At 49.4% G+C, this 22105-nt stretch overlaps 1 protein-coding gene across 1 annotated transcript in view; it reads left to right on the top strand.

Moving 5' to 3' along the window:
• CRNKL1 (crooked neck pre-mRNA splicing factor 1) overlaps window positions 1-22077 on the top strand; it is a 47433-nt gene extending 25356 nt beyond the window's left edge. Inside the window, 10 exon segments of the mRNA XM_038744393.1 lie at window positions 659-850; window positions 1572-1631; window positions 3497-3577; window positions 8602-8841; window positions 15480-15581; window positions 19748-19996; window positions 20728-20912; window positions 21194-21276; window positions 21279-21355; window positions 21357-22077. Of these exon segments, the coding sequence (XP_038600321.1) occupies window positions 659-850; window positions 1572-1631; window positions 3497-3577; window positions 8602-8841; window positions 15480-15581; window positions 19748-19996; window positions 20728-20912; window positions 21194-21276; window positions 21279-21355; window positions 21357-21515 (1428 nt within the window). The 3' untranslated portion in view covers window positions 21516-22077.
• The last annotated feature ends 28 nt before the right edge of the window (window positions 22078-22105 follow it).

The raw sequence follows: 22105 nt of genomic DNA, 5'->3' as shown, positions 1-22105 counted from the left end.
TACAAACATATATACAGGTGCTGTGGGGAGGGGAAGGAGGTGGGGATGGGGAGGAGGAGAGGAAGGAGGGGGCTCAGTGTGGGAAGGCCTCCTGGAGGAGGTGAGCTCTCAGTAGGGCTTTGAAAGGAGGAAGAGAGCTAGCTTGGTGGATGTGTGGAGGGAGGGCATTCCAGGCCAGGGGGAGGACGTGGGCCGGGGGTCGACGGTGGGACGGGCAAGAACGAGGCACGGGGAGGAGGTTAGCGGCGGCAGAGGAGCGGAGGGTGTGGGCTGGGCTGGAGAAGGAGAGAAGGGAGGTGAGGTAGGAGGGGGCGAGGGGATGAAGACACTTTCCTGCTGCGTGGCGTTTGGCAAGTCCCTTCACTCTTCTGTGCCTCAGTCCCCTCATCTGCAAAATGGGGATGAAGACCGTGAGCCCCATGTGGGACCGGGACTGTGTCCAACCTGATTACCTCGTATCCACCTCAGTGCTTAGCAGAGTGCCTGGCCCGCAGTAAGTAAGCTTATTATTATGATCATCATTCGGTACCCGTGGTGCGTGATGAGGCTCAGCTTATTATTAGTAGTAGTCTCGTTCGGTACCCGTGGCGCGTGAGCAGTACTCCTGAGGCCCGCCGCTGTCCCGTCCCGGTGAGCGGTTGATGGGGTTTCCCCCCAGGCCAACCCGCACAACTACGACGCCTGGTTTGACTACCTGCGGCTGGTGGAGAGCGACGGCGACCCGGACACCGTCCGGGAAGTGTACGAGAGAGCCATTGCCAACGTGCCCCCCATTCAGGAGAAGAGGCACTGGAAGAGATACATCTACCTCTGGATCAACTACGCGCTCTACGAAGAGCTGGAGGCAAAGGTGAAAAAGTCACGAGCCCGGCGGCCCGGGCCTTTCAATCAATCAATCAATCAGTCAATCGTATTTATTCAGCGCTTACTATGTGCAGAGCACTGTACTAAGCGCTTGGGAAGTACAGATTGGCATCACACAGAGACAGTCCCTACCCAACAGTGGGCTCACAGTCTAAAAGGGGGAGACAGAGAACAGAACCAAACATACCAACAAAATAAAATAAGTAGGATAGACATGTACAAGCAAAATAAATAAATAAATAAATAGAGTAATAAATATGTACAACCATATATACATATATACAGGTGCTGTGGGGAAGGGAAGGAGGTAAGACGGGGGGATGGAGAGGGGGACGAGGGGGAGAGGAAAGAAGGGGCTCAGTCTGGGAAGGCCTCCTGGAGGCCCCCTCGGCCGGCTAGCCAATTCGTTCGTTCATGCGATCGTATTGATTGAGCGCTTACTGCGTGCAGGGCACGGTACTAAGCGCTTGGGAAGTGCAAGTCGGCAACGTACGGAGACGGTCCCTACCCGACGACGGGCTCACGGTCCCGAAGTTGCGGGGGGGGTGGAGAGGGTGACGGTTTTCCAAGTAGCCGACGGCTTGCCCGCGTCCTCCGGCTGTTCAGTTGCCCGCCGTGTATTGAGTCCTTTCATTCGTTAGATTGCTGATGGAGCTTGGGAAGCCCGCCCTTCGGCCGCTTCAGGTTTCTGACCTCTCTCGTTGTAGGATCCGGAGAGGACCAGGCAGGTGTACCAAGCTTGCGTGGAACTGGTTCCTCACAAAAAGGTACGGCCCACTGGCGGAAAACCGGGATTCGAGATTCGTCGTTCACCCCCTGGCGCTTCCCGGCCCCACTCGACGGCGGAGTCCTTTCCTTGAACCCCCTCCCCATCATCCCCGGGAGCACGGGGTGGGCAGAGGATGCCAATCCAGTCTGCCGGAGTGCCCTCTGAAAACATAAAGAGAAGCAGCGTGGCTCAGTGGAAAGAGCAGGGGCTTTGGAGGCAGAGGTCGCGGGTTCGAATCCCGACTCCGCCACATGCCTGCTGTGTGACCTTGGGCAAGTCACTTAAATTCTCAGAGCCTCAGTCCCCCTGTCTGTAAAATGGGGGTGAAGACCGTGAGCCCCACGTGGGACACCTTGATCACCCTGTATCATCATCAGTCGTATTTATTGGGCGCTTACTGTGTGCAGAGCCCTGTACTAAGCGCTTGGGAAGTACAAATTGGCAACATATAGAGACAGTCCCTACCCAACAGTGGGCTCACAGTCTAAAAGACTTGTATCCCCCCCAGCGCTTAGAACAGTGCTTTGCACATAGTAAGCGCTTAACAAATACCATCATCATCATCATAAGAGAAGCAGCGTGGCCCAGTGGAAAGAGCAGGGGCTTTGGAGGCAGAGGTCGTGGGTTCAAATCCCGGCTCCGCCAGCTGTCAGCTGTGTGACCTTGGGCAAGTCGCCTCACTTCTCTGGGCCTCAGTTACCTCATCCGTAAGGTGGGGATTAAAACTGTGAGCCCCCCATGGGACAACCCGATCACCTTGTAACCTCCCCAGCGCTTAGAACAGGGCTTTGCACATAGCAAGCACTTAACAATTGCCATCATATGTTGCCAGCTTGTACTTCCCAAGTACTTAGTACAGTGCTTTGCACACAGCGCTCAATAAATACGATTGATTGATTGATCGTCATTATTATTATTATTGTTATACGCATGCCCAGATTCAGAGTATCGTGGCACAAGTTGTGAGGTCTCCCCTCTGCAGGAGAGTTGTTTTTTTGTTTGTTTATTTTTTTGTGGGTCCCTTGTACGTGTGCGCAGTTAGCTTGTGAAGGAGAGCAGCAGTCGGGTCTATATTTCTCATCATCCCTAAACACAATGTGTGCCACACATACACACCTTGAGCGTGCAAGCAGTAGAAAATATACGACTACAGCGACACCATTATCATCGTCATCAACGGATCTCAGTCAATGTCTTCCCTGTGCAGAGCGCTGTGCTAGTGACATGGGGACATGCCAAAAAACGGGGGAAAAAAAAGCGGCCTCTACCCTCAGACTGCTTAGAATCTAAGGGAGCGTGCAGTAATTCTTGTTTTTAGAGAGTCTAGGGTCAAAAATGGAACCAAACCAGAAACACTTCTTCACCCGGCGGGAAAAGGCAGTTGGGATTTCTGCCGGGGAACGATTTTGGCATCTCAGAAGGGTTCCGGAACCGTTTGGATATTCAGGGGTCAACGGTTTTTAAATGGGTCAGTAGAAAGGAAGATAGGGAGTATTAAATCAGTGCTCTCTGTCTCTGTGCAAAGCACTGTACTAAGCGCTTAGGAGAGAACGGTACAACAGAATTAGGAGAGATGTTCCCTGCCCATAACAAGCTTACCGTCTCGAAAACGGTACATTCCTTGATGTAAGTAAGGGTGGGTGTCCAAAAAGCACATCCAATTTCATGGTTCCCCCGGGCTTTCACTGCCGGATGGATGGACTCGTGCCCTGACCGCTAATGGCATAGCGTGTGTCCTTAGAAAGTGCACGCTACCGTTACGGTACTTTGTCTGTTTTCGAGTAATTTGTGCTGAACCCCGTGACCGTAACATTGGCAGAGCTCTAAAGTAAGCTAGATGTTCTTCTGGTTTTTATTTTACAGTTCACGTTTGCCAAAATATGGCTTCTGTATGCGCAGTTCGAAATAAGGCAGAAAAACCTGCCGTACGCAAGAAGAGCTTTGGTAAGTCGGGGGAAATCAGAAGGAGTTATTTGTTTAAGCTCCCGGGATACACGTGTGCCAAAATATGGCTTCTGTATGCCCAGTTTAAAATAAGGCAGAAAAATCTGCCGTACGTGAGAAGAGCTTTGGTAAGTAGGGGGAAATCAGAAGGAGTTATTTGCTTAAGCTCCGAAAGTCGTAGAAGGAAAATCTCTTCTGTCCTTATTAGCAAAATGGTAGAAAAAGAGATATAAGCGGGCGTAAACTGTTGCATTGTATAGAAAAACACAACTTTCAGTCAATCAGTGGTGTTGATCTTCCTTCCTCTCCCCCCTCGCCCCCCTCTCCATCCCATCTTACCTCCTTCCCTTCCCCACAGCACCTGTATATATGTATATATGTTTGTACGTAATAATAATAATAATAATGGCATTTGTTAAGCGCTTACTATGTGCAAAGCACTGTTCTAAGCGTTGGAGGGGGATACAAGGTGATCAGGTTGTCCCAGGTGGGGCTCACAGTCTTCATCCCCATTTTACAGGTGAGGTAACTGAGGCGCAGAGAAGTGAAGTGACTTGCCCAAGGTCACACAGCTGACAATTGGTGGAGTCGGGATTTGAACCCATGACCTCTGACTCCCAAGCCCGGGCCCTTTCCATTGAGCCACGCTGCTTCTACATATTTATCACTCAATTTATTTATTTATTTATTTATTTTGCTTGTACATATCTATTCTATTTATTTTATTTTGTTAGTATGTTTGGTTTTGTTCTCTGTCTCCCCCTTTTAGACTGTGAGCCCACTGTTGGGTAGGGACCGTCTCTATATGTTGCCAGCTTGTACTTCCCAAGCGCTTAGTACACTGCTCTGCACACAGTAAGCGCTCAATAAATACGATTGATTGATTGATTACTGAGTGCTAGACACTGTCCTGAATACTTGGGAGAGTACAACAGTATTCATTCATTCATTCAATCGTATTTATTGAGCGCTTACTGTGTGCAGAGCACTGTACTAAGCGCCTGGGAAGTCCAAGTCGGCAACATATAGAGACGGTCCCTATCCAACGGCGGGCTCACAGTCTGGAAGGGGGAGACAGAGAACAAAACGTGACATATTAACAAAATAAATAGAATAAATATGTACAAATAAAATAAATAGAGTAATAAATACGTACGAACATATAGGTTCCCTGCCCTCAAGGCACTGACTCTGATGATAATGATAATAATAATAGTATTTAAGCGCTTACTGTGTGCCAGGCACTGTACTAAGCACTGAGGTGTATGCAACCAAATTGGGTTGGACGCAATCCCTGTTCACAGTCTTAATCCCCAATTTAAGGATGGGGGAAGCATCATCATCATCATCATCATCATCAATCGTATTTATTGAGCGCTTACTATGTGCAGAGCACTGTACTAAGCGCTTGGGAAGTACAAACTGGCAACATATAGAGACAGTCCCTACCCAACAGCGGGCTCACAGTCTAAAAGGGGGAGACAGAGAACAAAGCCAAACATACTAACAAAATAAAATAAATAGGATAAATAAATAAATAGGAAGCATAAGGACGGAGAAGCAGCGTGGCTCAGTGGAAAGAGCCCGGGCTTGGGAGTCAGAGGGCATGGGTTCGAATCGCAGCCCCGCCACTTGTCAGCTGTGCGACTCTGGGCAAGTCCTCTGTGCCTCAGTTTCCTCATCTGTCAAATGGGAATGAAGACGGTGAGCCCCCCGTGGGACAACCTGATCACCTCGTATCACCCCCAGCGCTTAGAACAGTGCTTGCCATATAGTAAGCGCTTAACAAATACCATCATTATTATTATTATTAAAACGGGGATTAAGACCGTGAGCCCCACGTGGGACAACCTGATCACCTTGTAGCGCTTAGCGCTTAGTACAGTGCTCTGCACACAGTAAGTGCTCAATAAATACGATTGATTGATTGATTGTATCCCCCCAGCGCTTAGAACAGTGCTTCGCACGTAGTAAGCGCTTAACAAATACTATTATTATTATTATTATTATTATTATTAAGGATGAGGTAACTGAGACACAGAGAAGTGAAGTGATTTGCCCAGGGCTGCACAGCAGACAACTGGCAGAGCCGGGATTAGAACCTGTGACCTGCTGGCTCCGTGGACCCAGGCGCCATCCACTACACCGTGCTGCCTGGCGGCTGTAAGCACTTACCTTCGACTTAAAAAAAAAAAATTAAATCGATCAATGATTTAATTTGTTGAATGCTTACTTTGGGCAGAGCAATGTACTGAGCACTTGGAAGAGCATCATACAGCAGAGTTGGTAGACACGACCCCTGCCCACAAGGAGCTAACGTCATGAGAAGCAGTGGAAAGAGCCCCGGCTTGTGAGGCAGAGGTTGTGGGTTCTAATCCAGCACTTAGAACAGTGCTTTGCACGTAGTAAGCGCTTAATAAATGCCATTTAAAAAAAAAAAACTCCCGCTTCTGCCACTTGTCAGCTGTGTGACTTCGGGCGAATCACTTCTCTGTGCCTCAGTTACCTCATCTGTGAAATGGAGATTAAGTCTGTGAGCCCCACGTGGGACAACTTGACTACCTTGTATCTTCCCCAGTGCTTAGAACAGTAAATGCCATCATCATCATTATTATTATTATTCTATTCATTTTATTTTTTTAATATGCTTTGTTTTTGTCGTCGGTCCCCCCCCCCACCCCCCGCTTCCCGGACTGTGATCCCGCTGTTGGGTAGGGACCGTCTCTCTATGTGTTGCCAACTTGTACTTCCCAAGCGCTTAGTACAGTGCTGCGCACACGGTAAGTGCTCAATAAATACGATTGAATGAATGAGTGAATGAATGAATGAACAGTGCTTGGCACGTAATAAGCACTTAAGAAATACCATCATCGTTATTCTTATTAGAGGGGGGAATCGTTATTCCCCCCTCTCCATCCCCCCCGTCTTACCTCCTTCCCTTCCCCACAGCACCTGTATATATGTATATATGTTTGTACATATTTATTACTCTATTTATTTTACTTGTACATATCTATTCTGTTTATTTTATTTTGTTAGTATGTTTGGTTTTGTTCTCTGTCTCCCCCTTTTAGACTGTGAGCCCACTGTTGGGTAGGGACCGTCTCTATATGTTGCCAACTTGGACTTCCCAAGCGCTTAGTCCAGTGCTCTGCACACAGTAAGCGCTCAATAAATGCGATTGATTGATTGATTGATTGAGGGGGAATTTAAGCCTTGATTCCGAAATATCTTGGAAGTAATAATAATAATGGCATTTAGTCAGCGCTTACCGTGTGCAAAGCACTGTTCTAAAAGTGCTGGAAATACAGCCTTCCAGGTGTGAATCTGGGTGAGGGATTGAATGAGACTGTGAGCCCGACGTGGGGTAGGGATTGTCTCCGTTTGTTGCTGAATTGGATTTTCCAAGTGCGTAGCCCAGTGCTCCGCACACAGTCAGCGCTCGATAAATAAATAATAATAAATACAGTGGAGCGAATGAATGAGACTTGGGAATGCTGGCCCCGGCTGGGATTGGGGGAATAAGGGGAGGACTGGAGTTGTGAGGAGGGAGGAGGGGGCAGACGGGGCCGGGATGAGAGCTGGGGCTGGGAAAAAGGAGGCAAGTGCTGGTTATCCTCTGGGTTTTCTTCTTCCTCCGCTCCACCATCTCTCCCACCCTAAGGATTGCTCGCGTGGGTTAATTAATTAATAATTAATTAATAATGGCATTTGTTAAGCGCTTACTCTGTGCAGAGCACTGTTCTAAGCGCTGGCGGGGTTACAAGGTGATCAAGTTGTAATAATAATAATAATAATAATAATGGCATTTATTAAGCGCTTACTATGTGCAAAGCACCGTTCTAAGCGCCGGGGAGGTTACAAGGAGATCAGGTGGTCCCACGGGGGGCTCACAGTCTTAATCCCCATTTTACAGATGAGGAAACTGAGGCCCAGAGAAGTGAAGTGACTTGCCCCCAGTCCCACAGCTGATAAGTAGCAGAGCCGGGATTAGAACCCGTGACCTCTGACTCCCAAGCCCGGGCTCTTTCCACTGAGCCACGCTGCTTCTCAAGGAGAAAGGAGAAGGAGAAGTTGTCCCACGTGGGGCTCACAGTCTTAATCCCCATTTTACAGATGAGGGAACTGAGGCTCAGAGGAGTGAAGTGACTTGCCCAAGGTCACACAGCAGACAGGTGGGGGAGTCGGGAGTCGAACCCATGACCTCTGACTCCAAAGCCCTCACACTTTCCACCGAGCCACGCTGCTCAGTGGTCGATTACGCTGATTGATTGATTACCTTGTCCATCGACAGATGCAGAAACCCGCTGCACGGCTTGGGGATGGGCATTTCACAAAGGATATTCATTCATCCATTCATTCAGTCGTATTTATTGAGCGCTTACTGGGTGCAGAGCACTGTACTGAGCGCTTGGGAAGTCCAAGTCGGCAACTTATAGAGACGGTCCCTACCCAACAGCGGGCTCACAGTCTAGAAGAGGGAGTCAGAGAACAAACCAAAACATAGTAACGAAATAAAATAAATAGAATTAATATGTACAAATAAAATAGAGTAATAAATGCGTGTTGGCAACATATAGAGACAGTCCCTACCCAACAGCGGGCTCACAGTCTAGAAGGGGGAGACAGAGAACAAAACAAAACATATTAACAAAATAAAATAAATAGAATAGATATGTACAAATAAAATAGAGTAATAAATGCGTATTGGCAACATATAGAGACAGTCCCTACCCAACAGCGGGCTCACAGTCTAGAAGGGGGAGTCAGAGAACAAACCAAAACATATTAACACAGTAAAATAAATAGAATAAATATGTACAAATAAATTGAGTAATAAATGCGTACAAACATATATACATATATACAGGTGCTGTGGGGAGGGGAAGGAGGTAAGGCGGGGCGGATGGGGAGGGGGCTCAGTCTGGGATATGCGGTCTCTTTCCCAGTTCTGTGATCATTTATGCTTTATGCTTCTGGTTTTGGGGGGGGATTTTTGCTTTGTTTTGTTTTTCAACTTCCAGGGAACGTCTATAGGCAAATGTCCAAAGAACAAGTTATTTAAAGGCTACATCGAACTGGAGCTGCAGCTGAGGGAGTTTGACCGGTGCCGGAAACTCTACGAGAAGTTCCTGGAATTCACCCCAGAGAACTGCACGTCGTGGATTAAATTTGCGGAGCTGGAGACCATCCTGGGCGATATCGAGAGAGCCCGGGCGATATACGAACTGGCCATTAGCCAGCCGCGATTAGACATGCCCGAGGTAAGGGGCGGGATGGCCCAGGCCGGCCGCAGCCGCCTGAGCATCACGTTCCCCCACCGTATCCCTGGAACTCTCCATCTTCCGGCTCACTCTGCTGGTTTGCTGTCTTTCCCTGTTTCGGTTTGGAGCGATCAGTCGGTTGTATTGACTGAGCACTTTCATCAGCAATCGTATTGATTGAGCACTTGCCGCGTGCAGAGCCCTGCACTACGCACTTGGGAGAGCGCGGTATGACAGAGTCGGTAGACGCGGTCCCTGCCCTCAACGAACTTAAAGTCTAAAGGGGAAGACAGACATTAATCTAAATAAATTACGGCTATGTGAACAAAAGCCGTGGGGCCGAGGCATGTTACTCCCCTCCTCAAAAATCTGCAGTGGCTACCAATCAACCTGCGCATCAGGCAGAAACTCCTCACCCTCAGCTTCAAGCTGTCCATCCCCTGGCCCCCTCCTACCTCACCTCCCTTCTCTCCTTCTACTGCCCAGCCCGCACCCTCCGCTCCTCTGCTGCTAACCCCCTCACTGTACCTCGTTCTCGCCCGTCCCGCCGTCGACCCCCGGCCCACGTCCTCCCCCGGGCCCGGAATGGCCTCCCTCCGCCCATCCGCCAAGCTAGCTCTCTTCCTCCCCTTCCAAGCCCTACTGAGAGCTCACCTCCTCCGGGAGGCCTTCCCACACTGAGCCCCCTTTTTCTTCTCCTCCTCCCCATCCCCCCGCCCTACCTCCTTCGCCTCCCCACAGCACTTGTATATATATTTGTACAGATTTATTACTCTATTTTACTTGTAAGTATTTACTATTCTATTTATTTTGTTAATGATGTGCATATAGCTTGATTTCTATTTGATCTGACGACTTTGACACCTGTCTCCATGTTTTGTTTTGTTGTCTGTCTCCCCGCTCTAGACTGTGAGCCCATCGTCGGGTAGGGACCATCTCTATATGTTGCCGACTTGTAATAATAGTAGTAATAATGATGGCATTTGTTAAGCGCTTACTATGTACAAAGCACTGTTCTAAGTGCTGGATGGGGATACAAGGTGATCAGGTTGCCCCATGTGGGGCTCACAGTCTTAATCCCCATTTTACAGAGGAGGGAACTGAGGCTCAGAGAAGTTAAGTGTTTTGCCCAAGGTCACACAGCTGACAAGTGGTGGAGCCGGGATTCGAACCCATGACCTGACTCCCAAGCCCGCGCTCTTTCCACTGAGCCATGCTGCTTCTCTAAGCTTGTACTTCCCAAGCACTTAGTACAGTGCTCTGCACACAGTAAGCACTCCATTCATTCATTTAATCATATTATAATCAACATAATCATATAATCAGTAAATGCGATTGATTGATTGAGCGCTTACTGTGTGCAGAGCACTGTACTAAGCGCCTGGGAAGTCCAAGTTGGCAACATATAGAGACGGTCCCTACCCACCAGCGGGCTCACCGTCTACAAGGGGGAGACAGACAACGAAACAAAACATATCAACCAAATAAAATAAATAGAATAAATATGTACAAGTAAAATAAATACATACAAACATATATACAGGTATATATACTCAATGGATACAACTGAATGAATGAATGAGAGTGCTCTGCACACAGTCAGCGCTCAATCAATACGACCGAATCATCATCATCATCAATCGTATTTATTGAGCGCTTACTATGTGCAGAGCACTGTACTAAGCGCTTGGGAAGTCCAAGTTGGCAACATCTAGAGACGGTCCCTACCCAACAGTGGGCTCACAGTCTAAAAGGGGGAGACAGAGGACAAAACCAAACATACTAACAAAAATAAAATAGAGTAGATATGTACAAGTAAAATAAATAGAGTAATAAATATGTACAAACATATATACAGGTGCTGTGGGGAAGGGAAGGAGGTAAGATGGGGGGATGGAGAGGGGGACGAGGGGAAGAGGGAGGAAGGGGCTCAGTCTGGGAAGGCCTCCTGGAGGAGGTGAGCTCTCAGCAGGGCCTTGAAGGGAGGAAGAGAGCTAGCTTGGCGGATGGGCAGAGGGAGGCCATTCCGGGCCCGGGGGAGGACGTGGGCCGGGGGTCGATGGCGGGACAGGCGAGAACGAGGTACGGTGACCGAATGAAAGAGGGAGCAAGTACAAGGGCAACATAGAAGGGAATGGGAAAATCTGAAATGAGGGTTTAGTCAGGAAACCCCGGGCCCACGCCCTGCCTCTGGCCTGGAACGCCTTCCCTCTTCTAATCCCACAGACCATTATTCTCCCCCACTTCAAAGCCATCTCCTCCAAGAGGCCTTCCCAAGCCAAGCCCCACTTTTCCTCATCTCCCACTCCCTTCCGCGTTGCTCCGACTTGCTCCCTTTGCTCTTCCCCCCACCCGCCCAGCCCCAAAGCGCTTATGTACTTATCTGTAATTTTATTTCATAATAACAATAATAATGATGGCATTTATTAAGCGCTTACTATGTGCCAAGCACTGTTCTAAGCGCTGGGGAGGTTACAAGGAGATCAGGTTTTCCCGCGGGGGCCTCACAGTCTTAATCCCCATTTTCCAGGTGAGGGAACTGAGTCCCAGAGAAGTGAACTGACTTGCTCAAAGTCACACAGCTGACAATTGGCAGAGCAAGGATTCGAACCCATGACCCCTGACTCCAAAGCCCAGGCTTTTTCCACTGAGCCACGCTGCTTCTCTATTTATTTCTACTGATGTCTGTCTCCCCTACTCTAAACTGTGAGCTCGTCGTGGGCAGGGAATGTCACTGTTTATTGTTGTGTCGTACTTTCCCAAGCGCTTAGTCCAGTGCTCTGTACACAGTAAGCGCTCAATAAATACGATTGAATGAATGAATGAATGCAAGGCCTGCAGGAGATGCGCCTTCAGTAAGGCTTTGAGGGTGCTTTGGTGATGACAATAATAATGATGATGGCGTATATTAAGCACTTACTATGTGCAAAGCACTGTTCTAAGCGCTGGGGAGGTTACAAAGTGATCAGGTTGTGCCACGGGGGGCTCACAGTCTTTATCCCCATTTTCCAGATGAGGTAACTGAGGCACGGAGAAGTTAACTGACTTGCCCAAAGCCACACAGCTGACATTTGGCTGTATATATGTATACAGCCTGTGTATCTGTAAATCAATCAATCGTATTTATTGAGCACTTACTGTGTGCAGAGCACTGTACTAAGCGCTTGGGAAGTACAAGTTGGCAACATATAGAGACAGTCCCTACCCAACAGTGGGCTCACATTGTATGTATTTATTGCTCATTTATTTTATTTGCACATATTTATTCTATTTATTTTATTTTGTTAATGTGTTTGGTTTTGTTGTCTGTCTCCCCCCTTTCCAGACTGTGAGCCCGCTGTTGGGTAGGGACCGTCTCTCTACGTTGCCTACTTGGACTTCCCAAGCGCTCAGTCCAGTGCTCTGCACACGGTAAGCGCTCAATAAATACGACTGAATGAATTTGGCGGAGCCGGGATTTGAACCCATGACCCCCGACTCCCAAGCCCGGGCTCTTTCCGCCGAGCCGCGCTGCCTCTCGTGAGAGACGGTGACAGCGATTGGGTTTTGCAAGAAGGCACGCTGGCGTGTTGCGGGAAACTCTCCAACAGGGCTCCAATCAATCAATCAATCGTATTTATTGAGCGCTTACTGCGTGCAGAGCACTGGACTTGAGGGAGCCAAGTCGGGAAGGACGGTGGGGCCTGCGGGCACGCAGCGTTAGGAGTCATGAGCCGTGCCCGGGCCCACCTCCTCCGCTCCCGCTCAGGCACCGAAACCATGGCGATGGGGAGGGATTTGAGGGGAAACACCCCCCTGGCCCCCGACCTCACTCATTCATTCATCCAGTCGTATTTATTGAGCGCTTACTGTGTGCAGAGCACTGGACTAAGCGCTTGGGAAGTACAAGTTGGCAACCTGTAGAGACGGTCCCTGCCCAACAGCGGGCTCACGGTCTAGAAGGGGGAGACAGACGACAAAACACATCAACACGTTAGAGAAGCACCGTGGCTCAGTGGAAAAGAGCCCGGGCTTTGGAGTCAGAGGTCAGGGGTTCAAATCCCGGCTCCGCCACTTGTCAGCTGGGTGACTTTGGGCAAGTCACTGAACTTCTCTATGCCTCAGTTCCCTCATCTGTAAAATGGGGATTAAGACTGTGAGCCCCCAGTGGGACAACCTGATCACCTTGTAACCTCCCCAGTGCTTAGAACAGTGCTTTGCACATAGTAAGCGCTTAATAAATGCCATCATCATTATTATTATTATTACAAGTTGGCAACGTATAGAGACAGTCCCTACCCAACAGCGGGCTCACAGTCTAGAAGGGGGAGACAGGCGACAAAACACATCAACACATTAGAGAAGCAGCGCAGCTCAGTGGAAAAGAGCCCGGGAGGTCATGGGTTCAAACCCCGGCTCCGCCAATTGGCAGCTGGGTGACTTTGGGCAAGTCACTTAACTTCTCTGCGCCTCAGTTCCCTCATCTGTAAAATGGGGATTCAGACTGTGAGCCCCCCGTGGGACAACCTGATCACCTTGTATCTCCCCCAGCGCTTAGAACAGTGCTTTGCACATAGTAAGCGCTTAATAAATGCCGGTCAGGCCTGCGGGCACAGAGCATTAGGAGTCCGAGCCGTGCCCGGGCCCACCTCCTCCGCTCCCGCTCAGGAACCGAAACCACGGAGATGGGGAGGGATTTGAGGGGAAACACCCCCCTGGCCCCCGACCTCACTCATTCATTCATCCAGTCGTATTTATTGAGCGCTTACTGTGTGCAGAGCACTGTACTAAGCGCTTGGGAAGTACAAGTTGGCAACCTATAGAGACGGTCCCTGCCCAACAGCGGGCTCACGGTCTAGAAGGGGGAGACAGACGACAAAACACATCAACACGTTAGAGAAGCACCGTGGCTCAGTGGAAAAGAGCCCGGGCTTTGGAGTCAGAGGTCAGGGGTTCAAATCCCGGCTCCGCCACTTGTCAGCTGGGTGACTTTGGGCAAGTCACTGAACTTCTCTATGCCTCAGTTCCCTCATCTGTAAAATGGGGATTAAGACTGTGAGCCCCCAGTGGGACAACCTGATCACCTTGTAACCTCCCCAGTGCTTAGAACAGTGCTTTGCACATAGTAAGCGCTTAATAAATGCCATCATCATTATTATTATTATTACAAGTTGGCAACGTATAGAGACAGTCCCTACCCAACAGCGGGCTCACAGTCTAGAAGGGGGAGACAGGCGACAAAACACATCAACACATTAGAGAAGCAGCGCAGCTCAGTGGAAAAGAGCCCGGGAGGTCATGGGTTCAAACCCCGGCTCCGCCAATTGGCAGCTGGGTGACTTTGGGCAAGTCACGTCACTTCTCTGTGCCTCAGTGACCTCATCTGTAAAATGGGGATTCAGACTGTGAGCCCCCCGTGGGACAACCTGATCACCTTGTATCTCCCCCAGCGCTTAGAACAGTGCTTTGCACATAGTAAGCGCTTAATAAATGCCGGTCAGGCCTGCGGGCACAGAGCATTAGGAGTCTGAGCCGTGCCCGGGCCCACCTCCTCCGCTCCCGCTCAGGAACCGAAACCACGGAGATGGGGAGGGATTGAGGGGAAACACCCCCCTGGCCCCCGACCTCACTCATTCATTCATCCAGTCGTATTTATTGAGCGCTTACTGTGTGCAGAGCACTGTACTGAGCGCTTGGGAAGTCCAAGTTGGCAACCTATAGAGACGGTCCCTGCCCAACAGCAGGCTCACAGTCTAGAAGGGGGAGACAGACGACAAAACACATCAACACGTTAGAGAAGCACCGTGGCTCAGTGGAAAAGAGCTCGGGCTTTGGAGTCAGAGGTCAGGGGTTCAAATCCCGGCTCCGCCACTTGTCAGCTGTGTGACTTTGGGCAAGTCACTTAACTTCTCTATGCCTCAGTTCCCTCATCTGTAAAATGGGGATTAAGACTGTGAGCCCCCAGTGGGACAACCTGATCACCTTGTAACCTCCCCAGCGCTTAGAACAGTGCTTTGCACGTAGTAAGCGCTTAATAAATGCCATCATTATTATTATTATTATTATTATTATTATTATTATTATTATTACAAGTTGGCAACGTATAGAGACAGTCCCTACCCAACAGTGGGCTCACAGTCTAGAAGGGGGAGACAGGCGACAAAACACATCAACACATTAGAGAAGAAGCGCGGCTCAGTGGAAAAGAGCCCGGGAGGTCACGGGTTCAAACCCCGGCTCCGCCAATTGGCAGCTGGGTGACTTTGGGCAAGTCACTTAACTTCTCTGTGCCTCAGTGACCTCATCTGTAAAATGGGGATTAAGACTGTGAGCCCCCCGTGGGACAACCTGATCACCTTGTATCTCCCCCAGCGCTTAGAACAGTGCTTTGCACATAGTAAGCGCTTAATAAATGCCATCATTATTATTATTATTATTAACAAAATAAAATAAATATTAACAAAATAAAATAAATATTAACAAAATAAAATAAATAGAATAAATATGTACAAATAAAATAGAGTAATAAATACATACAAACATATATACAGGTGCTGTGGGGAGGGGAAGGCCCCTATTGCCCGAGACCAGGCCAGTAGGCGAATGCGAACGGCGCTGAGTTTTCCAAAGCGCGACTGACGCGGGTGCGTTCCTTCTAGGTGCTCTGGAAATCCTACATTGATTTTGAGATCGAACAAGAAGAGTCGGAAAAAACCAGGCACCTTTACCGGAGGCTGCTGCAGCGGACACAGCACGTCAAGGTATCGGGCTCCTGCTCGGACGAGACTCTCTCGGGCCCTCGGACTGTAATTCTTCCCTTTTAGAGGCAATCAATCAATCAATCGTATTTATTGAGCGCTTACTGTGTGCAGAGCACTGGACTAAGCGCCTGGGAAGTCCAAGTTGGCAACTTCAAGGCCAGTCGAACCTTGAAGAACCCCAGCCCCGAGGACTCTTTTAGACTGTGAGCCCACTGTTGGGTAGGGACTGTCTCTATATGTTGCCAATTTGTACTTCCCAAGCGCTTAGTACAGTGCTCTGCACATAGTAAGCGCTCAATAAATACGATTGATGATGATGATGATGATGACTCACGAAAGACTCCGGGCGATCAGTGGTATTTGTTGTGCGCTTCCTGTGAGCACTTAAGGATGGTGTTTGCTAAGGCTTACTCTGTTTTAAGCGCTGGGGGAGATACAAGGTGATGAGGTTGTCCCGCGTGGGGCTCACGGTCTTCATCCCCGTTTTCCAGATGAGGGAACTGAGGCCCAGAGAAGTGAAGTGACTTGCCCAAAGTCACGCGGCTTTGGGAGGGTATACTACTGTTAGTATGTTTGGTTTTGTTCTCTGTCTCCCCCTTTTAGACTGTGAGCCCACTGTTGGGTAGGGACCGTCTCTATATGTTGCCAACTTGGACTTCCCAAGCGCTTAGTACAGTGCTCTGCACACAGGAAGCGCTCAATAAATACGATTGATTGATTGATTACAGTGGAGTCGGCAGACACAGTCCCTGCCCGTACAGAGCTCAGAGTCTTTTAGACTGTGAGCCCACTGTTGGGTAGGGACCGCCTCTATATGTTGCCAACTTGTACTTCCCAAGCGCTTAGTACAGTGCTCTGCACACAGGAAGCACTCAATAAATGCGATTGATTGAGGGGGTGACAGAGGTAGAAATAAATTCCGATGAGGGAGCTGAGAGGGTGTAAAAATATGCACGTAAAAGTTCTGGGGGGCTGAGGCTGGGGTGACTATCAAGTGCTTAAGGGGGACAGATCGGAAGGCATGAAGCAGCGTGGCTCAGTGGAAAGAGCCCGGGCTTTGGAGTCAGAGGTCATGGGTTCAAATCCTGGCTCCGCCACTCGTCAGCTGTGTGACTTTGGGCAAGCCACGTTACTTCTCTGGGCCTCAGTTCCCTCATCTGGATAATGGGGATGAAGACCGGGAGCCCCACGTGGGACAGCCTGATCACCTTGTATCTCTCCATCCCCCCATCTTACCTCCTTCCCTTCCCCACAGCCCCTGTATATATGTATATATGTTTGTACATATTTGTTACTCTATTTACTTATTTATTTTACTTGTGCATATCTATTCTATTTATTTTATTTTGTCAGTATGTTTGGTTTTGTTCTCTGTCTCCCCCTTTTAGACTGTGAGCCCACTGTTGGGTAGGGACTGTCTCTACATGTTGCCAACTTGTACTTCCCAAGCGCTTAGTACAGTGCTCTGCACGCAGTAAGCGCTCAATAAATACGATTGATGATGATGATGATATCTCCCCCAGCGCTTAGAACAGTGCTTGGCACATAGTAAGCGCTTAACAAATACCAACATTATTATTAATGCGTAAGCGACCCAGACGGGAGAGGGATGAGGGGAAATGAGGGTAAGCCAGGGAAGGCCGTTTGGAGGTGTTGGGATTTTAGATTGGCTTCCAAGGTGGGGAGAGGAGTGGTCTCTCATATATGAAAAGGCAGGGAGTTGCATCATCATCATCAATTGTATTTATTCAGCGCTTACTGTGTGCAGAGCACTGTACTAAGCGCTTGGGAAGTACAAATTGGCAACATGTAGAGACAGTCCCTACCCAACAGTGGGCTCACAGTCTAAAAGGGAGGATGTGGGCAAGAGGATGGTGGCCAAAGCAGCGTGCCTGGGTTCTAATCTCCCCCCCGCCCCTTGTCTGAGGTGTGACCTCAGTAGAGTTCCGGGCACGAAGTAAATGCTTAACAAATGCCGTTGAAAAAACAGACGGGCTTGAGGAACAGTGGCATTAGAGGGGAAGACGGGCTTGAAAAAAAATTACAAGCGGGGGGAAGCAATAGAGTGTAAGGTCACGTTCCTAAGTGTGGCGGGTTGCCAGGGTGCCTACGGGCTACAGACTTTCAATCAATCAATCGCATTTATTGAGCGCTTACTGTGTGCAGAGCACTGAACTAAGTGCTTGGGAAGTACAAGACGGCCACATATAGAGACGGTCCCTACCCAACAGTGGGCTCACAGTCTAGAAGACTTTCCTGCATAGATGACACAGAGGGAGGGAGAACAGGCTAGGGAGGGATGAAAACTCGTCAGATTGGGACTGTGAGCAACAGTCCGACCTGCTGAATTGGCATCTACCCCAGTGCTTAGAACAGTGCTTGCCACGTCACGAGCACTTAAATGCCACGACGACGACGATGGTAATAGTAATAGGAGGAGGCTTCCAGCCAGGAGGGAGGATGCCAACGAGGGGATGACGAGAGAGACCGAAGTCGAGGGGTAGTGAGCCCGCTGTTGGGTAGGGACTGTCTCTATATGCTGCCAATTTGTACTTCCCAAGCGCTTAGTACAGTGCTCTGCAATCAATCAGTCATTCAATCATATTTATTGAGCGCTTACTGTGTGCAGAGCACCGTACTAAGCACTTGGGAAGTACAAGTTGGCAACATCTAGAGACGGTCCCTACCCAACAGCGGGCTCACAGTCTAGAAGGGGAGACAGACAACAAAACCAAACATATTAACAAAATAAAATAAATAGAATAGATATGTACAAGTAAAATAAATAGAGTAATAACTGTGTACAAACATATATACACACTGCACACAGTAAGCGCTCAATAAATACGATTGAATGAATGGAGAAGCAGCGTAGCTTTGTGGAAAGAGCCTGGGCTTGTGAGTCAGAGGACGTGGGTTCTAATCCCGGCACTTGTCTGCTGTGTGACCTTGGGCAAATCACTTCACTTCTCCTTGCCTCAGTTCCCTCATCTGTAAAAAAGGGGATGAAGACTGTGAGCCCCACGTGGGACAACCTGATCACCTTGTATCTACCCCAGCGCTTAGAACGGTGCTGGACATGTACTAAGCGCTGAACAAGGACCATCGTTATCATTACCGATGTTAGAGGAGCAAGGATAGGTAGGGAGAGGGCCTGAAAACCAAGGGACTTCTGTTTGATGCAGAGATGGATGGGCGGCCAGAGGAGATTCGTGAGGAATGGGGAGACAGAATTATATTTTTAGAAAAGCGATCGGGGCAGCAGAGCGAAGGAGAGACTGGAGAGGAGAGAAGTTGGCGGCAGAGAGGTCAGTGAGGAAGCTGACATAGTGGTTGAGACAAGCTAAGGAATGTGTTTGGCCCAGTGTGACGGCAGTTTGGATGGAGAAGACGACAGAGCTGACGGGATTTGATGCCTGAGGGAGTATGCGAGTGGAAGGAGAGTGATAAGGATAATGCCAAATTTGTGGGTCTTTGAGAAAGGAAGGATAGTTGGTCTGGGAGCTTTTTAAAGAGGATTTGACTAAATCAAGAGCTTCATATTAAGCCCTGACTCTCTCACTAATCACTTTCTGGGACCTCCCTAAAATATATTAGTGTCGTGGTCCAAATCCTAGTTTGAAATTCAACCAATAACTAGGCTCAAATGAGCCCAAGTGGGATTGCCACCTCTAGAGGATGCCAGGGATGTGTGGTGAAGGTTTGCCACTTGGCATCAAGCGCTTAGTACAGTGCTCCGCACACAGTAAGCGCTCAATAAATTGAATGGAATCACTCCTTACTGGAGGCAAAATCAGCAAACACTTCGGAAGCTCCTCATGAGACCAGTGTTATCTTTGGTGCCGAGTAATAATCCCGTGTGTTACTTGTTAAGTATTTACCCTGTGCCAAAATCTGTTCTAAGCACTGGGTAAGATGCAAGTTAGAGTGTTCCCAGTCTAGAGTTGGAGGGGAACGGCCACTGAATCCCCATTTTACAGATGAGGAAACCGAGGCACAGAGGAATGAATTGTCCAAGATCACAGGCTGGGATTAGCATCCAAGTCCTCCGATTCCAAGGCCCACGCTCTTTCCACTAGGAGATCAAATGGCAACGACCGCAGACGTCTCATTCAGATATTACAGATGTTCTTTGTCAACTCGCTCTACAATCCTCTCCTTTTCAGGTCTGGATCAGTTTTGCCCAGTTTGAGCTGTCGGCCGGAAAAGAGGAGAGCCTGGCAAAATGTCGACAGATTTACGAAGAGGCCAACAAGACGATGAGGAACTGTGAGGAGAAAGAGGAACGGCTCATGCTGCTAGAATCCTGGCAGAACTTTGAAGATGAATTCGGAACGGAATCCAGCAAGGAGCGGGTACGCAAGCTCATGCCAGAGAAAGTCAAGAAGAGGAGAAAAGTTCAGGCCGAAGATGGGGTAAGAACTCAAATCTCACGCAAAACTTCAGTGTTGTTGGAGGGGGGTGCCTGTCCACATTTGAAAGTTTGGAAGTGGACCAAAGCAGGGGACGATCTTATTAATTATTATTATTAATAATGGCATTTACTAAGCGCTTACTATGTGCCAAGCACTGTTCTAAGCGCTGGGGAGGTTACAAGGAGATCAGGTTGTCCCATGGGGGGGGGGCTCACAGTCTTAATCCCCATTTTCCAGATGAGGGAACTGAGGCCCGGAGAAGTGACTTGCCCAAAGTCACACAGCTGACAACTGGCAGAGCTGGGATTCGAACCCATGACCCCTGACCCCAAAGCCCGGGCTCTTTCAACTGAGCCACGCTGCTTCCCTTAAGTGAGACCGGAATGGACCGTCTTGGAGTCTTGATTATGATTCCTGAATAAAGGAAACGTAGTCGTTTCCCTGTCCCGCCCCTTTGGGACTCGGTTACCTGAAGCGGGCTTCCTCAGTCAATGAATCGTATTTATTGAGCGCTTACTGTATGCAGAGCACTGTACTAAGCGCTTGGAAAGTACAAGTTGGCAACATATAGAGACGGTCCCTACCCATCAGTGGGCTCACAGTCCACCCTGATTCCTTTGAGCACCCAGCTACTTTTACACAGTAACGGGCGCTCTGAGAGCCCCGGGGCCTTCGATCTGAGCAGTAAAAGACCGAAACTCAGGATGGGTGTCTTGCCTTTTCTCCCTCAGTCGGAAGCCGGGTGGGAGGAGTACTACGATTACATCTTCCCGGAGGACGCGGCCAACCAGCCTAACCTCAAGTTGCTCGCCATGGCCAAGCTGTGGAAGAAACAGCAGCAGGAGAAAGACGCCGCCGAAAAGGACCCGGACAGAGACGCCGACGAGAGCGGCGGCGATGTAAGCGGGGCCGTGTCGTAGCGAGGTCCCCGCCCCCGCAGAAGCCGCCAAGGCTGCTCCAGGCGGCCGGGGGGAGAGGGAGGAGCGATGTCTCCCGTCCCCCGTCCCCGGCTGGAACTCCGGGCCGGCGGCGGGAAGCGGTTTTTGCCGCGAAGGATTTCCTACCGGACTCTCTTTCAGGCTCAAACTCTCAAGCAGGCCGTCCTTTTCTGTCAGGTATAGGATACCGTTTCTGTAAGCAGAAGTGGCTTTTCTTGAATCTGTACAGCTGCTAAACTTTAAAAGCCAACTGTCAAAGACGCCAGGCCTTCTCCCCCCCGCCCCCGGGCTCACAGGACAGCCGGTGGAAGAGCTGGCGGAACCCTAAAATTGCAGTAGGAGGGTAAGAACATCTTTTTCCAGGGGCAACAGAGTTTCAGGTTACCTGTTGGTCGTGGTCTCTCCCTCGCCTGCCATAACGTTCGGTTTATGAGCCGGGCACCCAGTTTTTCTCTACTAGATTATCACTGAAACCGCTACCTCTCTTACCCTAGCCGCAGGATTTTAAAAGTGTGCCTAAACCAATGTCAAGCCAGCACGGGGCGAGACCACTCGCCATCCCTCAAGGTGACGTCAGCTAGGCTGCCCGGGTGGTGAGATGGTCGCCCCCCTGGCCAGCCGCGATGACTTGATATCCCCATTCCCGCCCCCGGACTACATTCCCGTAGTGACCCGTTAAAGGGCTGTCCTCCAAATACCTCTTGTAAAGCCCGAAAAACTCTGGTAAAATTCCCAGCTAAACAGCCGGTTCTTCCTGAGGCCCAGCGGTGTCGTCTAAGCTTTGCAAAACTGTGCTCAGTTGATTTTAGTCCCCCGTCCCGCCGTCACTCCAGTGCCCCGCTGCGTTTCTGGAATTAGCCAAGTTGCTCGACCATTTGAGGCAGATCCGGGCCTGGTTTTTTCCCTCCGAGTGGCCCCGATCACCCCTCCATCCAGGGCCGGTAGGGGTGAAACATCCTTTTTCAGGGGTCACTGAGTCGTAGGGGTGAAATGAAACATCCTTTTTCAGGGCTCACTGAGTCTTAGAGCAACAAGAACATGGTGGTTTCCTTTCCGCGTTGTTTTCCTACGTGTTTTTGAACTTTTGGCAAAGGATACTTCCAATGGTTGAACAGATTTGTAATAAAAGCTATGAAATGCTAATGTACGTGTTTTCTGTCGTGGGAAAAAG

This window comes from Tachyglossus aculeatus, chromosome 1 (genome assembly GCF_015852505.1).
Source record: "Tachyglossus aculeatus isolate mTacAcu1 chromosome 1, mTacAcu1.pri, whole genome shotgun sequence".
In the NCBI taxonomy this organism is placed as follows: domain Eukaryota; kingdom Metazoa; phylum Chordata; class Mammalia; order Monotremata; family Tachyglossidae; genus Tachyglossus; species Tachyglossus aculeatus.
Note: the sequence above shows the minus strand (reverse complement) of the source record. Positions and strands in the feature narration are given on the sequence as shown.